The 14,833-nt window shown below is 40.3% G+C and overlaps 2 protein-coding genes across 3 annotated transcripts; one reads left to right on the forward strand and one right to left on the reverse strand.

Moving 5' to 3' along the window:
- Positions 1 to 292: 292 nt before the first annotated feature.
- uba6 (ubiquitin like modifier activating enzyme 6) lies at positions 293 to 10,795 on the reverse strand. 2 transcript variants are annotated; one of them, XM_026303997.1, is made up of 32 exons: positions 10,686 to 10,775; positions 10,175 to 10,260; positions 9,964 to 10,058; positions 9,840 to 9,868; positions 9,628 to 9,722; positions 9,387 to 9,498; positions 8,736 to 8,816; positions 8,472 to 8,594; positions 8,142 to 8,265; positions 7,771 to 7,874; positions 7,590 to 7,652; positions 7,292 to 7,368; positions 7,069 to 7,135; positions 6,786 to 6,929; positions 6,488 to 6,634; positions 6,310 to 6,390; positions 6,105 to 6,182; positions 5,827 to 6,008; positions 5,482 to 5,587; positions 5,235 to 5,324; positions 5,063 to 5,143; positions 4,821 to 4,949; positions 4,684 to 4,735; positions 4,510 to 4,573; positions 4,346 to 4,415; positions 4,181 to 4,252; positions 3,966 to 4,089; positions 3,604 to 3,797; positions 2,861 to 2,988; positions 2,539 to 2,626; positions 2,330 to 2,424; positions 293 to 2,127 (listed from the first exon to the last, which is right to left on the reverse strand). In XM_026303997.1, the coding sequence occupies exons 1-32, from the start codon at positions 10,728 to 10,730 to the stop codon at positions 1,986 to 1,988; spliced, it is 3,168 nt and encodes a 1,055-aa protein (XP_026159782.1). In that variant the 5' UTR covers positions 10,731 to 10,775; the 3' UTR covers positions 293 to 1,985. The 2 variants fall into 2 exon arrangements, with proteins under 2 accessions (XP_026159782.1, XP_026159783.1); XM_026303998.1 differs by having other exon boundaries at positions 1,986 to 2,127; positions 10,741 to 10,795.
- Positions 10,796 to 11,698: 903 nt separating this feature from the next.
- Positions 11,699 to 14,817, forward strand: grhprb (glyoxylate reductase/hydroxypyruvate reductase b). The gene is made up of 9 exons (XM_026302895.1): positions 11,699 to 11,971; positions 12,613 to 12,746; positions 12,830 to 12,902; positions 13,055 to 13,171; positions 13,277 to 13,365; positions 13,470 to 13,574; positions 14,042 to 14,177; positions 14,282 to 14,412; positions 14,539 to 14,817. The coding sequence occupies exons 1-9, from the start codon at positions 11,802 to 11,804 to the stop codon at positions 14,658 to 14,660; spliced, it is 1,077 nt and encodes a 358-aa protein (XP_026158680.1). The 5' UTR covers positions 11,699 to 11,801; the 3' UTR covers positions 14,661 to 14,817.
- The last annotated feature ends 16 nt before the right edge of the window (positions 14,818 to 14,833 follow it).

Genomic DNA, 14,833 nt, shown 5'->3' on the forward strand with positions numbered 1-14,833 from the left:
TTCATTGCAAAATCTGTTACAATAATAAATTATTAAAATGTTTTTTAGTCACTATTTTGCCACAGACAATTGTTTAAATTACTATTTTTCCATTAAGAGAAGAAAACATGCATCACAGCTGCCAGAAGCCACGATCAGTTTCATTCAACCAAAAGTCCAAAATCCACTTCTACAGGAAAAAGATGCAACATATTCTCTTTTAAGAAAAGGGAGACCGTTTTTACCTTGGAAACAATTTGCAGAATTTTCACACCTTTGCTGTGATGCATTAAAACAAAAACTCAGCACAGCATTTAGTTTTGAGGACATCCTGAAGTCTCACATTTTATTGGACCATTGTTTGAGTTGTCTGTCACAAGAACATACATTGTTTTCATTGTCACTCATTAACACGGTTTTGTTTTGCACTTAAAACATTCGCTGCACTAGAAGTGTTGCCATTATTTCAGACATTTTCGGTGCAAAGTGAAATTTACCAGCTCTGGTTATGGGCAGAGAAAAAAAAAAAGGAACCTATTTTGTGTGCCTTTAGTCTCCATCGACAAGGAACTGTTAGTGGACTGTATCTTCAGGTGGATCACAATAACCTCAATACAAACTTCAACTACAAATCTTTTTAAATGATTCCATTCAAAACTACATTGACATTTTTGCCAATATGTGCCAATGCAGATCATTTTCACAACATTCAACTGGAACTAATAGAAAGGCGCTTTATACCCCCTGAATAAACACTTTTAGGATAAGTTTTGTTCAGCAATAATAAACAACCAGTGCATCATGACTCAACAGAGCTCATCAACACAGGCTCAGTTTGACACAAAGTGACAAAAATGAATAACAAGTAAATAAATACATATCATGGGCACAGATCCATAAACAAACGCAACAAATTAATCAATGAACAGCAATTTTTTTTTTTTAAAACGGTGTTTTAAAACAGTAAGAGTATGATCCCAGTTGTCTGTGTGAGAAATAGCCACTGAACTCCTGTCATTACTTAATTTAATGAAGAACATATTTTTTTTTAGCCATTATCAGCTACAACAAATTGGCTGCATCACTTCATATACATCAATGCAATAACACTGCTGTTTTTTCTGAAGAACTGATGCTCCTCAACAGGACAGTGAGTTATCCCAAAGAGCTGGCAACAAGCATAGCAAGATACAACAGTGTGTGTTGTTCTTTAATGTTTGAGCATGACCCCTACCCTGTGATGTGAATGTGTTTTTTTGAGTCAGTCAAACAAACAGTTATCTGCAGACAATGATTATCAGTATCTTTGGTGATTTCGCCATTGTACACTGACCTGCACCATTAAATTATACAACAAAAATATTGGCTTGATATGTTGCTATATGGGGAGATGACCAATAACAAATTCTGGGGTAGGCAATGTTTTCAAAGCCAATCAGAGGACTTTGAGGAAGACAAATTAAATTCACCACCCAACAGTCCTAACATTAACCCCTTTTAGGGCCTAGATTTGAAACGGATACGAGACTGATGGGGCTATTTGTATGCAGGCTTCTGTAAACACAGTTTTTAGTCAGACTCACTGCAACAAACAGAAAAATGTTATTAAGCAATTAAGGCATTGACACAGGCAGAGCTGTGCATTTCACTAGAGTATAAAACAGAAAAGAGGAAACATATGTACAGTTAAGTGCTACTCAAGCAGCCTTATGTTCCACTGGCTAGATCTGAGGCAAGAAAGACTAAGACCAGGACTTTCTTGCTCCATGTAGTTTTGGGGGTGTGGGGTTGGTTGGGGGAGGGTGAGGGGGGAAGGGGGGGGGGGAGGGTGAGGGGGGAAGGGGGGGGGGGGGGGGGGGGGGGGCGCGCTTGTACAGGGGCAGGAGCTTCTCCCTTCTCAGATAACATTGTGAGGGAATGCTCTTGACCCTACATACTAGGTATGAAAATTTACATGAAAGGTAAGTAAGGACACAAGAGGTTTGAGGATGACATCCAGGAGGATGTCAGGGTGTTTCGCCATCACGACTGAAGTAGTACCTGACAGGAGGACCAGGGAGGTCCTCATCTCCGTCGGCCTCTGGAGCAAATGACACGGTGAGGTCGACATAGCGTCGGTCCACTGATGGCTTGATCAGCTTCTGCATCCTGCACAGAGAGAGGATTAATTGCATTCGTTCAGTTTAGACAACAGATGTATAATTTTGAATGAATTTCCAAAAAAACAATATGACAGATTTGGGATGCTTTGCCAAACGCCAACGCCTTCAGTCCAACAAAGCTCCAAATATAAAAGGTGTACAGGACATAAGGGAGGAAAAGAACATCTCATTGTAGATGAGGAACTCACGTCAGTTTGAGTCTCTTCGAGTGTCCAGGCATCACAGGCACATAAAGCATTTTCACACCATGGACGACCATAGTGGGTTCAATACCATACTTTTCCTTTCATAAAACAAATCATGAAAAACTGTTATTTGACAGTGTACTGGCAATACGATAAGGTGGTAACTGCATCTGTCTGCATTAACACAGCACAATATGAGCAAAGTTTCTCACCCTCACTGTATTCATGAAATCAGAGAGAGTGAAGTCCTCATGGCCAAACACAGTCCAACAGTCCCAAATGGAGTAATAGATGTTGTCCCTGGGAAAGATGTCATAGAGCTGTCACTACTTCGCATTAAAATAAAAAGTGGATAAAATCATCCATTAGCAGCAATCTTGCAACCAATACTTTCAAACAGTGCATCAGACTTGGAATTTTTAGTGTGTAAAGGTCAAAACAGCAATGCTATCCTGCCAGGAAAAAAAAATACTTGTGATGTTTTCTCATGTTTAAGTAGCATAAGACTAACAAACTGTATATATATGCTCCTACCTGATGAGTGTCCGTTTAACTGGGGCAGGCTCAGTGAGCACCACTACAGGGATGGCCAAGTTAAAGAAGCAGTTTTTGAAAGAGTCAAACCCGTAGCCTCCGGCAACTTTGATCAACTCAAGAGCCACCTTCCATCAAAATAACACAAAATTATTGATTTATATTGAACAATCGAAATAATTCTACCACACTTTAATATATACATACACTGAAATCCTAATAGGTCTACACAACTGGACAAAATACTGATATGTGATCATATTGAGAAGCAGTAATGCAGACTATTATGCTGTCCTTAAAAGGTGCAATGTGTAAAATGTGGAAGATTTAGCGGCAGCGGTGAGACTTCAGAAAGCAACCTTCAGAGCACCCCTGTTCCTTGTATAGATTTAAAAGGCTGATTCTAAGAATAAGAAATTGCAATGGTTGGTATTTTCTGGTGATCAAACACTGACAACATATTTATAAATACTTCCTTGAATTTCTGAAAGGTTGCTCTAAATATTACACATTGGACCTTTAAAGCTAAAATCAACAATATTCCATTATCTGTTGTTTAAAAACAAATGCACCAAGTTAAACTGCCTCTATAATGCACAATTTCAAACATGCATTTCTAAAAGTAGGAAAAGCTATTTTTTCTCGGTTTCTAAATTTTGGACCTCTTGCAAAGACAGTTTAAATGTCATGACACATAAGTCACTGAGGATTAGTATGGGAGTGCATTCAGTGACTATTCTCACCAGTCCAGCCACAGCAGCTGTTGCAGTGGCGATAGCGGGGATGATCTTGCCGGCAATGCGTTTGGTCTTGAGCCTGTCAGCTGGCTCGATGGAGTACACCCTCGCTCTGAGAGCAGAGGCTGATGCCACGAAGTCCATGTGGCCATTGCTGTCATCATCCTTTTCAAACTGCAGCGGACTCATCTGTAAGCTCTCTACATAAAGCGATGTGAAATCACACTCTTTATCACACAGTAGTTTCCCATCATATCAAAATATTAGAATTAAGTACCACGACAAATTCAGCTTTGAATTATGGCTGATTGATTGCTTATTTTAAAAAAAAAAAACAACACGTTTAAGCTCTGTTTGTGTTTGTGCACCTGGTGTGACACGGTCAGCAGCAATGGCCTGTAACAGTTGTGTGATGGCCTCCCTCTCCTCTTCACTGCTTAAGGGCATCTTCTGCTGTTCAGGCTTCTTTGCCGTCTCATCTGTCTCTATACACTGGAGGGGGCAGATCCACAACAGTCACCAAGTTTTAGGATTTTTAAGCTCAGAAACAGATGAAGAGAACCAGCTCAATAGAGTAGCTTACTTTCTCTGAGGGTCTGTACTCAGGAATCTTGACATCTGAAAGAATCCTCCTCACCACCTCTTCAGACAGATCCTGACAGAAATAAAAAAGTGGAGCCAGTCAGTGAGTAAGTGTGTGCGGCTGAGAGAGCATATGCATGAGTGTGTGCGTGCGTGTGAGACGTACCGTTTCTGTGTAAGGGATGTTATAAATCCCTGCAAAGAGTCTTGCAGTGCTGACAATGAAAGTGAAGTGCCTGATGGGAACAGAAGAGGATATGGCAAGCTCAGATATTAAACATTCAACACAAGAAAGGTTTAAACTGTAATATAGGAAAATACAGAACTCACAAAGAATCTTTCAAGTCAAAATCAATAGGTGCTGGAGGTCTTTTTGGAGACTGCCAAAACAAACCTAAAGAAAGCAGAAACGTCAGTATAGTTCATAATGTAGATACGCATATTAAATGACTGAAATCATGTGAAAACTTTATATGCATATGGGTGCGTTTTAGAAAAACTTACTTCCATCTTTTAATCTTGTGTCCAGAGGGAAAGAGTGCAGCAGTTGTAGGGCCTACATAAAAACATCACTAAATAATGCACATTTTACAGGAAATCTCTTTGGTATTAATAGGCATTTTCATGCAGAGTGTGATTACCTTTCTTTTGAAATACTTTTCAAATTTCAGGCGGGCAATAGCGATACATTGTTCCCACTGGCCTGGCCGTCTGCTTAGCAGCTTAATGACCTGAAATGACCCCTCCAGACTTTCACCTGCCTGCATTCTCTGCAAATAAACATATCTTTCAAAACTTAATGGCATTTATTAATAGAATGGCTTTGTTTAATAAATGAGAAAAGAAAAAAAAAAAAAAACACATATGATATACAAAGCCTTACCTGTAGTACCACTTCAGCAGAGGAGTGGGTCTGCCAGAATGTGTTGTACATTGAGGGCTTGTGGGTGAAAGCATTCTCAAACTAGACATAAGGAAAAAATTAAAAATGAGGGGGCGCTGCACCAACAGGCACTTTTTATTGAGGATTTTTGCTGTACTATAGTAAGGCAGACCTTGTCCCTGGCCCACTGGATGGTGTGCTCTATGACAGAAGGGAAAGACTTCAGAGTGCAGAATGGGATTTCCTCCTCTGGGGGGTCTCTCTGGAAAAAAAAAATGGCAAAGATACAGTATATGTAGCACTGTATTTAGAGGCAAGTCTAAGCCTATGGAGTGACTTAACAGGACTAATCCAGGGAATAAACTCAAAAACAGAACCAAAGTATGCTTTTATACATGCAAACTCTCACACATACTCACATGGCTATTGTAGGACTCTGTTAAATTTGGTACAATTATTTCTGTGTGTCCTTTAGTTCCCATTGTGCCAGAATCCAGGAGAGGCCTCTGATTAGAGACACAGCGGCTGAAATATATAACATATAAATAGATGCAGAAAGACAGTATCAGTATTTGCCTAAGCCCAATAAATATGCCATAAAATACCTTCCAAACTAATACCGTAATGCCATAAGCATGCCCATTACAGAATGTGTAATGAGGAGTCCATATAGACAGTGAAAATCAAACTAGGACCATTGCTTGGGGAATCTAGTTTAAAATAACCTGAATGACTGATTCTACCTCTTATATATTTGCACTCACCTGTCTACATATCTCCGTGCCTCCACGTTGTCCAGTGCAGTGACCACTAGATTAAGGCGGGAGTAGAAGGTGTCACTGTAGATGCTCTCAGTAGCAGGACACACCTTATTGAGGTGAGCGTCCACCTGTAGGTCTGGATTTATATCACAGGTGGCTTCTGCTGCTGTGGTACTCTTCGGTTTCTGAAACAGAATAAAAGGAAAGATTCTGATTCAAGTTAATTTTATATTTTCTGTACAGAAGTGGAAAAGGATAAAAGAATAAAATAAAATAATGACCTGTATATGGTGTGGTCTGAAAAGAAACTGCCTGTTGAGGTTGGACTTTTCTATAAGGTCTGGGTCTGTGATGCACACCTGAGGATGGACAAGTGCAGCATAATAAATTTCAATAAATTCATATCACCAAGAGATGAAACATACTGAAATGCAAAGAAGTGCAGTAAGATATAGGAGAGAAAAGACTGAATGAATGAATGCCCACCTCTCCTGAGCTCTTGGCCAATCCAACCCCAAGCAGGGCAAAGTTTTTAAGCATCTCACAACCTATGGCACCACATCCAACCTGGAAGAGAAAACATTGATGGATTAATTTCAGCATAAACTTTAACATAATCCTAATTAAAGATACATCAAGATACATTATGCTGAGAAAACCGTACCATGAAGACCCTGAGCTTATGCAGTTCAAGACACATTGATTCACCAATGCAGGCTCGTAATCCATCATACCGATCACCCCTAGGGACAAACTCCTCTGCGGAAAGAGACTGAAGCGGCCTGACAACTTCGATAGCATCAAGGTAAAACTAAACACAGGAGACATGGAGGAGAAGGATAAAATTAACAGTTTGCAACAGAGAAAAAACAAAAAAAAAAAGATGAAAAACTAGCTGACCAAGTGATTCTATCACTAAGGATAATTTTGCTTAACGGGTGTATTCCAATTTAGTGACTGACCCATTGCTGTAGTGGTGCAAACTTCCCAGTGACGGCTTTAAGCGTTTCCTGGCTGGCTAGACCTCCTACAGCTGCTGCTAACGGTGGGAGAATTCCCCTTGCTGTCCTTGAGAGGCAACGCACCAACTCAGTGTTCACAGGAGCCTGAGAGTAAACAGGAAGAGAGACGTGGCATGTGTGTGCCTGCATTTATTTTCTCATAGAGGATGTGCAGCATGCATCTCTGCAAGTTTCAAAGAAGAAAGCATAAGAGGGGGGAAAAAAAAAGGTAAACAAAACTCACTTTGCTCCTTAGAGTTGTGTTCACTTCCTCAGTTAGCTTCAGTAAAACCTCAGCATCCTGTAAACACCTGATGGTATCATAGTCAAAAAGCTCATGACTGAAAATTTTCTACACCACCACACTAAATAGCACAGCCTGGACAAATTATATTCTTGGGTACTGTTGGACTACAGAAAAGCAGAGTGAATCTACATAGTAAAGAGTAGAAAAATGATTTGGTTACCCAATGCTGGGAAGTCTACTGTGTTGCTCTTGGAAGGTGTCTAGCGCCAACATGGCTGCATGAATCTGCAGTGGAGCCTGAAAGTGTAGATATAAAGTAAAATCATAAGGAAACTGCTGGGCTAAACTCAACAAAAATGACAATACATTTGTGACTGGAGTCTGTTTCACACAGCAAAGTTAACTTTATGGTATCAGGCTTCATTCAACTAAAGATCACAAAGCTCAGAGTTAGCTGACCAAACAGCCCATTAATCCTCCTTTGTGATTCAGTCTCCAGAACAGCTTTACACACTCACCTCTGGTTTACTGAAGTCTGGAGTCAGGACCTGAGGATCACACAACTGCCTCTCAATTGTCTCCTGAAATGCACAAATGCAAGGGCACACACACATGCATAATTTTTTACTCACAAATGTATCCTTGATTTTTTGGTTCAACTGTGATATTTGTAGTTGATATGAGAACTAGTTAACTTACAAATCTGTATGTCTTAGGGGTTTTCACCAGGACAAAAAACCCCCCGTGTGCATATGGTTGTAGCTGGGCTGTATCTCCTATTGCAAAACTGTGAGGGGAAAGGACTAATACCACAGATATCACACATACACACAGAAGAACAAACATAGCATAGATTAGATTACTACACAATTACACTACCTTACAAAGTAAACGGACAAAAGTGTGTTATAAAAAGAAAATTTGGTTTAAATATTTACAACAATATTTTAAATATTAATTATATTTGTGATTTGGGGAGTATGTTGGTGTTATACAATTATTTAACACACTGGCAGGAAAGGCCTTATAAATATATGCTGAAACCATTATTTGCAATGTAGACATAATACCTGACACTTGTCGTGCAGTGCCATTAAGTTCAACCATGCCATTGACCTCTCTGAAGACAACACTCTGGCCTGTCTGTAAGCCATGGGGTTGGTTGTCCATGCAGGTTACTACCCCTGGATTGTCCTGTAGGGTAAAAGTAAAAAAAAAAGATTCAGAAAATGTTTGGAGCAGAGAAATAGTCCTTGTGAAGTCATATTGTTATTGTTATGTTTCTAAAGAACAACAAAACTGAAAATTCCAGTAAAGCAAATATCTGGCAACTCCATCTAACTCTTCCAGTGCACAGATATGTAGCCCATTGGCACAAGTTATGGGACCTAGTAGAGTACCTGAGTGATACTTTGGATGAAAATCTCCTTGGGCTCCTCTCCTGTGGGATCAGACACCTCAAACTCCTCTCCAAAATCACAAAACACCCGTACACAGATGCCATATGCATCACAGCCAATGAACTGGCAAAGACAGAAGGCAGCAAAATTAGATCAGTACACAGGCAACTGGTTTGGTTAATATTTATCTGTATGCTCTACATGCACAAGCCATGATTTAAATAAAACTATAATGTACAACCACTATAGTGACTGTAGACTTACTCTAATGGGGGGTTGTTGTGAGTGGCAGAATGCGTTTACTCTCTTCTGTAAACACAATCTGGCTTCAGTCAGAATCACACACTGCAGAAGAGAAAGCAGACCACAAAGCATTAGAAATTAAACTTCACCATAGGTTTGCAGCAGAAACAAATGTGTGTTTCATTTCTGAAGACATTTTTTCACATGTTCTATTAATGAAAACATGAACATGTAATGCTAACAGCCTGGTGGACAAGACCATAACTTGATATGTCTCTAAGAGCTTTCATCAAATTCTCAATGATGATTTGTTTTGCAATCCTTCTTTGGTAAAAATATGACATTTGGGAATATATGTAGCTTGTAGACTGACAACTGTAAAGTGGATCAGGCAACAGTAGTTTGATAAGCTTTTCTCATTTTTAGTCTTTTTCCCCACCACAGAATCTTCACAACATAGTGCTATGAAACCAAACTGGCCACATCCTCCCTGTGTTCATAGAAGAATAAACTATAAACTTTGCAGCCATCTTAAGTGTTGTGCATTTTCATACTTATATACAACATAAAGTTCTAGTCAGCAGAGTAATTTTACTGAGAGCAACCCATTCAAAATCTTCTATGAGCAATGGTGTGGTGACCCAGACCAGATTCAGAAATAAACTGTCTCACCTGATACTTTCTGAGAAAACTAAAATCAGTGTTATCATCCAGAGCAGAGGAGGACATGTCAACATGAACATAAGGGTTCAACTCTGCAACACGAGAGCACACCGCCTCCACCCTGAGGACAGAAGAGAATGTGCAAGAGACAGACATCGAAGTTAAGACAGAAGTGTTTGTCCATGTGTAAATACAGACAATGTGATATTTCAGCAAGTGTGTAAAGTCCGAACTTTGCGGCGTGCATTACCTCTTCTTCTGGCTCAACACATCCTCCTTGCGGATAAAGAAGTTAGACCCCAGATCCCAGGTATCGCATTGCTTTGTGTCATGGAGGGTGACTGCCTGTACTCACAGAGAGAAGACATGTACACAGAGCCTGTAGCGAAAGCACTGGGACATGCAATTTACAAAATGAACCTCATGGTGCTGGATAATCAATAATACTTAGAGAGTGCATACCTTCACACCAGCCAGGACAATGTTTTTTGCTGTGGGAAAGAAACCACATTGCTTACTGTCAAAAAGGCAATTTACAAAGCAAATCTAATAAACACCATGGCAAAAACTGTGATCACTACCCTACCTATTTCTATTCCCAGTCCTCCCATTCCACTGAGAAACACTGAGGACTGGGCCATCTGGTGCATAGCGCTGTCTCCCAGCACATATCGCTGGCGGCTGCACAGAGAGAAAGGGAGGAAACGTGAGTGAAATGAGGAGCACCAAATGCTGCCATGTGACCTTATCTGCAGTTTAAGTGTATCCATTTGGATGTGCCTCAAAGGGAGACTCGCCTGTACAGAGAGTCGTCAATTTCCATCGAGTCTGCAGCCATGCTGGGAGGGGAAGAGGGGGAATCCAGCGGTCTCAGCGATAACGACTGTCAAGACATAGAAAGAAACATACAGTAATCGACTACCAAAGCTATAAACCGTTTTGGGTCTTACCGATAAGTTAATGCTCTAAACCAACGCCCTATTGTAGGTCAGCTATGGCTAACTCACTGCTAACTGACTGCTGTTGGCCTGAGCCCGGTCAGAAGCACTACACGGTATGAAACTGACTTAAACTAATGAGGCCAAGTCTTCTAACTGGCACCAAGTACAGCAGTGAGCTACCACAACAAAGCTGTGAAGCTGCTTTCCAAAGCCGTGTTGCTAACTTCCAGCTAGCTAGCATTTAGTGCCACTGCTGCCGGTGGCGAGGATACTTGGCATAAACTCGGTGAAAGTAATGACACACACGGTAGGGTACAAATACCTGCCCGGAGTACAAAACTGTCATAGCTATTACTTTTCTGCTCACCAATATAATAAATGAACTGCGAATATTGTTGAAAACACGCAACATTCGTCGCTACCTGTCAGTTTGCGCGATGAGCCGTAGCGAATGAATGGTTGTGACTGGTTAGAAACTTAGAGTAGTTCCGGGTTACTGCAGTCACATGACCGAGGTCATCCAATGGCGTCCCAGCGTCCAGTACTTTTGGGACTATAAGTATAGCTATATACTATGCGAGACACTCCTGGACTGAAGTAAAAGATTTCCTATGCAAAATGTTATTTATTTATAAATGATAATTTATTTTCAGAATATTAACAACTTTTATAAGTTTACTAATCTGTCTAATTATCAGTATTATATATCAAAAAAAATAAAAACAAAACAGAAAATAAAAATTAAGATTAAATAGTGGGGGGTATAAGATGTCTTTGACAGTGTACACTATAGTTCTTCCATTTGATGAAGACACTATTGTCAAAATACTACAATACAAAAATATTATGTTTTATCTGACTTTTAAGAGTTTTGATCTTTATTTCTAATTTGTAATTGTCATTCTTTACTTCTTTGTTGTTTTTTTAGTGCATGTGTATCTACTAAACTAATGTATGATCATTTGATGATGATGATACTAAAATAAAACCAAGAAAGAGAGAAAAGGCTGAATAGTGTTTGGACCTCCAGTGTTTACAGAAACAAAGGTCAGTAGCCAAGTGAAACATTTACACTCTACTGTCTGCCATTCCGGGGCGATGATGTAAGGAAAACTTTTATGTGTGTGTGTGTGTGTGTGAGGGTGACAGAGAGAAAAGCAGAGTTTGTGTTTCCTTGTTAGGTCTATGTAGATGTGTTAGATTATCTGTGTTGTGAATTCTTTTTGTCCTCAAGTGCAAATTACTGACTGTAACTGACTGACTTTGACTCTGTTTTGTATTTGTAGCTGTTCTAGGTCAGTATCCCTCAACTTGAGACTTTAGAGTCACCCTCCCTATAATCACATTGGTCATAGACACACAGAGGAACCTCCCCCTGAACTACAGCCAAAATCATGCACATGCACAACAGAGCCTAGATCCCAAAGAACATTTTTATCTTTCAGACATCTGCCCACAGATTTTGTCTAGTCTCTCCTTGGCAATGTGGTTTAGCCGTACAGCACTGCTTTGCCTCCAGCGGACTGCCGTTACTTTGAATATCACTGGGAGCCTAACAAGCAACATAAAGAAGAAAATGTCAACCTTGCCCCGGGTGTATGTCTCCCGACAGATCCCACCTGGGGGTCTGGAGATTCTCCGTGAATCTGGACAGTAAGTTGTGTCTTCCTGTTAAGTCTCTTAAAATGAACAGTTTCACAAAGGGCATTTTGTATGGCCAATTCATTATCTGTTGTGGAGTAACACCTTTAACTTGAATGTGTGCTTTGTAAAGTTCATCATTTACTTTAAATAAACAGACCTGCTAATGTTTGCCCTTAGGTTGATCAGATAAGACTGGTAGCCTAAAGGGTATTCCCCCACAATTGACTTGGAGATGTCTCACTGCACCTTATTGTCAATACTGGGACATACAGAAAGTATTCAGACAACCTTCACTTTTCTAATTTTGTTATGTTGCAGCCTGATGTTGCAATTCCTTAAATCAGTTTTTTTCTCATTAATATACATTCTGTACCACATAATGACAAAGTGACAACAGAATTTTAGGAATGTTTATTAAAAGGGAAAAACTGAAATATCACATTTACATAAGTATTCAGACCCTTTACCCTTTACTGTATGTTGCAATATATTTGATACAACAAGAGATATGCTCCTAAACAGGAGCTTTAACTTATATAAAGAAATCCCTCCTGGCTCTGTTGCTTGGATTTTAGTATTGACTCTGCACCTTTTTGCACCTTTGACAGAATATTTACTTTCTATGGATAAAAAAGAATCTGTTTTCCCAGGGTGCAGTTCGAGCTGTGGGACTCAGATGACGTCCCCGTGCCCAGGGAGGAGCTGCTTCAGAAGGTCAAAGGTGTTGATGGTCTGCTCTGCGTCCTGACTGAGAAGATCGATGCAGAATTGTTAGATGCTGCAGGTGTGAGGACAGTGTCTGAGCCAGCTAAGTAACCTACATGCAGTGAACATTAGTGCAAGTTTATGTGTGATGTTCTCTTGCAGGCCCAAACCTAAAGGTCCTTAGTACCATGTCAGTTGGTTTTGACCACCTCTCTTTGGAGGAACTGAAGAAAAGGTGATCTCTATCTTCATATTTTATTTTATTTTTTTATCTTTATATGTTCAAAAGTGCCATTGTTTCCAGGGCTCACAAAGCTTTCTGATATGCAGACACCTGTTGACATACATGTGCAACACTGTAATGTGTTTGTGCCTGTTTCCTCCCAGAGGGATCCGTGTCGGTTATACCCCTGATGTTCTGACAGATGCTGTGGCTGAGCTGACTGTCGCTCTGCTGCTCACAACCTCCAGGAGGCTCATAGAGGCCACACACGAAGCCAAGACGTAATATAACACACACACAGATTTATCCATGTATACAACCACAAAATATACAGATATACATGAGTAAATGGTATTTTAATAAACACAGATATCTCTTGCACTCAGTGGTGGCTGGGGCACATGGAGGACACTTTGGCTGTGTGGGTATGAGCTGGCCAACAGCACTGTGGGTATTCTTGGATTAGGCAGGATTGGTGAGCATGCCACATCTGATGTTCTACACACAACACTGAGCTTTTCAACACACTGCCACATCTGTTGGTCTGATTCCTGTTAAAATGTGTGTTTGTGCTTGAAGGCGTGGCTATTGCAGAGCGTCTGGCACCTTTTAAAGTCAAGAAGTTCATTTACACAGACATGGCCCCTAGGCCGGAGCTGGCCAGTATCATCAAGGCAGAGTATGGTAAGGACTAGTATGATCATAAATTTGATCATACTAGCATTTTATACTGTTGTAAAAGTATAGGTGTAAATAATTAAATGTCAATTCCACTCAGCTACTTCAGTTTGAGTTGCATGCTGACTGTCACATTGCTATGAATTCATTGGACACTTGAGTACAACAGACACATTGGTCATTTCATTAATGACACCTGTAGCTTACTGTCCCTACTATGACACTATGAGTCAAAATGGCTGCTGTAAAAAGACACATCAGTGCATTCACTCAACAGGATAGACAGTTGAGAGGTTTAACAGCAATCTACTACACTGGCTCTTTAAAAGCGCTGTGTGCAGTTAAATAATCCTTCCACATCCTGATATAAGATATTCATGACATGTTGTTTAAGAGAATTAAATTGGTTATAGTCAGTTTGCTCGTAGAAGTTTTATGTCTTGTGATATCAACAAGCCTTTGACTTGGACTAGTGTCTTTGGATGACCTGGCCAAGCAGTCAGATTTCCTGGCTGTGTGCTGTGCTTTAACACCTGAAACAAAAGAGATCTGCAACAAGAACCTCTTCTCCAAGATGAAAAATACCTCCATCTTAATCAACACAAGCAGGTACCACTTAAGTCAAGCTTAAAATGAACCAATGAATGATGTAAATCCACTGACAGCTACAATACGGTGCCTGTGTTTCAAATTTTGGCCTCTGCTGTGTTAAGAGGTGGGGTAGTGAACCAGGAAGACTTGTATGAGGCTCTGTCCACTGGGCAGATTGCAGCAGCTGGATTAGATGTCACTGTCCCAGAGCCCCTGCCCACCAGCCACCCACTATTTACCCTTAAAAACTGCGGTGAGTCCGTCTGACTTCAACTGCTTTAAAAATTGTAGGTTTTCAAGAAACCTATTTTAGGCATTTTACTACCACAGTGACCAGTTTTCATTTCTTGTGCTTTCTCTAAAATCCATCTTCCCACAGTGATTCTGCCACATATTGCTAGTGCCTCCTACACCACCCGTAATGCCATGTCTGCCCTGGCAGTGAACAATCTACTCCTTGGTCTGCGGGGAGAACCGATGATGAAAGAGCTCAAGCTGTGAGAAGAAATCACTTCCACTCTGGGAACTGACTGAACACTGGAGCATTAGCTCAACTCAGTTATTTAAAAAAAAAAAAAAAAGAAAGAAAATAAGCCACTTTTGAGACACTGCTTCATTAGCTCAGTGTGTACAATACCATTAAAGTCTTATTCTTGAATAATCTGTGCCATTTC

Source organism: Mastacembelus armatus, chromosome 1 (genome assembly GCF_900324485.2).
Source record: "Mastacembelus armatus chromosome 1, fMasArm1.2, whole genome shotgun sequence".
Taxonomy (NCBI): domain Eukaryota; kingdom Metazoa; phylum Chordata; class Actinopteri; order Synbranchiformes; family Mastacembelidae; genus Mastacembelus; species Mastacembelus armatus.

What these genes read in the sequence shown, in the direction of transcription:
- uba6 (XM_026303997.1), bottom strand. Translation starts at nt 10,730, where the DNA reads ATGTTGCGTGTTTTCAACAATATTCGCAGTTCATTTATTATATTG. An exon ending in CAGACTTCAGTAAACCAGAG is followed by an intron (nt 7,369 to 7,589) that starts GTGAGTGTGTAA and finishes CTACACTTTCAG; the next exon opens with GCTCCACTGCAGATTCATGC. An exon ending in TGGCCAAGAGCTCAGGAGAG is followed by an intron (nt 6,183 to 6,309) that starts GTGGGCATTCAT and finishes GTCCATCCTCAG; the next exon opens with GTGTGCATCACAGACCCAGA.
- grhprb (XM_026302895.1), top strand. Translation starts at nt 11,802, where the DNA reads ATGTGGTTTAGCCGTACAGCACTGCTTTGCCTCCAGCGGACTGCCGTT. An exon ending in GCCACACACGAAGCCAAGAC is followed by an intron (nt 13,172 to 13,276) that starts GTAATATAACAC and finishes TCTTGCACTCAG; the next exon opens with TGGTGGCTGGGGCACATGGA. An exon ending in ATTTACCCTTAAAAACTGCG is followed by an intron (nt 14,413 to 14,538) that starts GTGAGTCCGTCT and finishes ATCTTCCCACAG; the next exon opens with TGATTCTGCCACATATTGCT.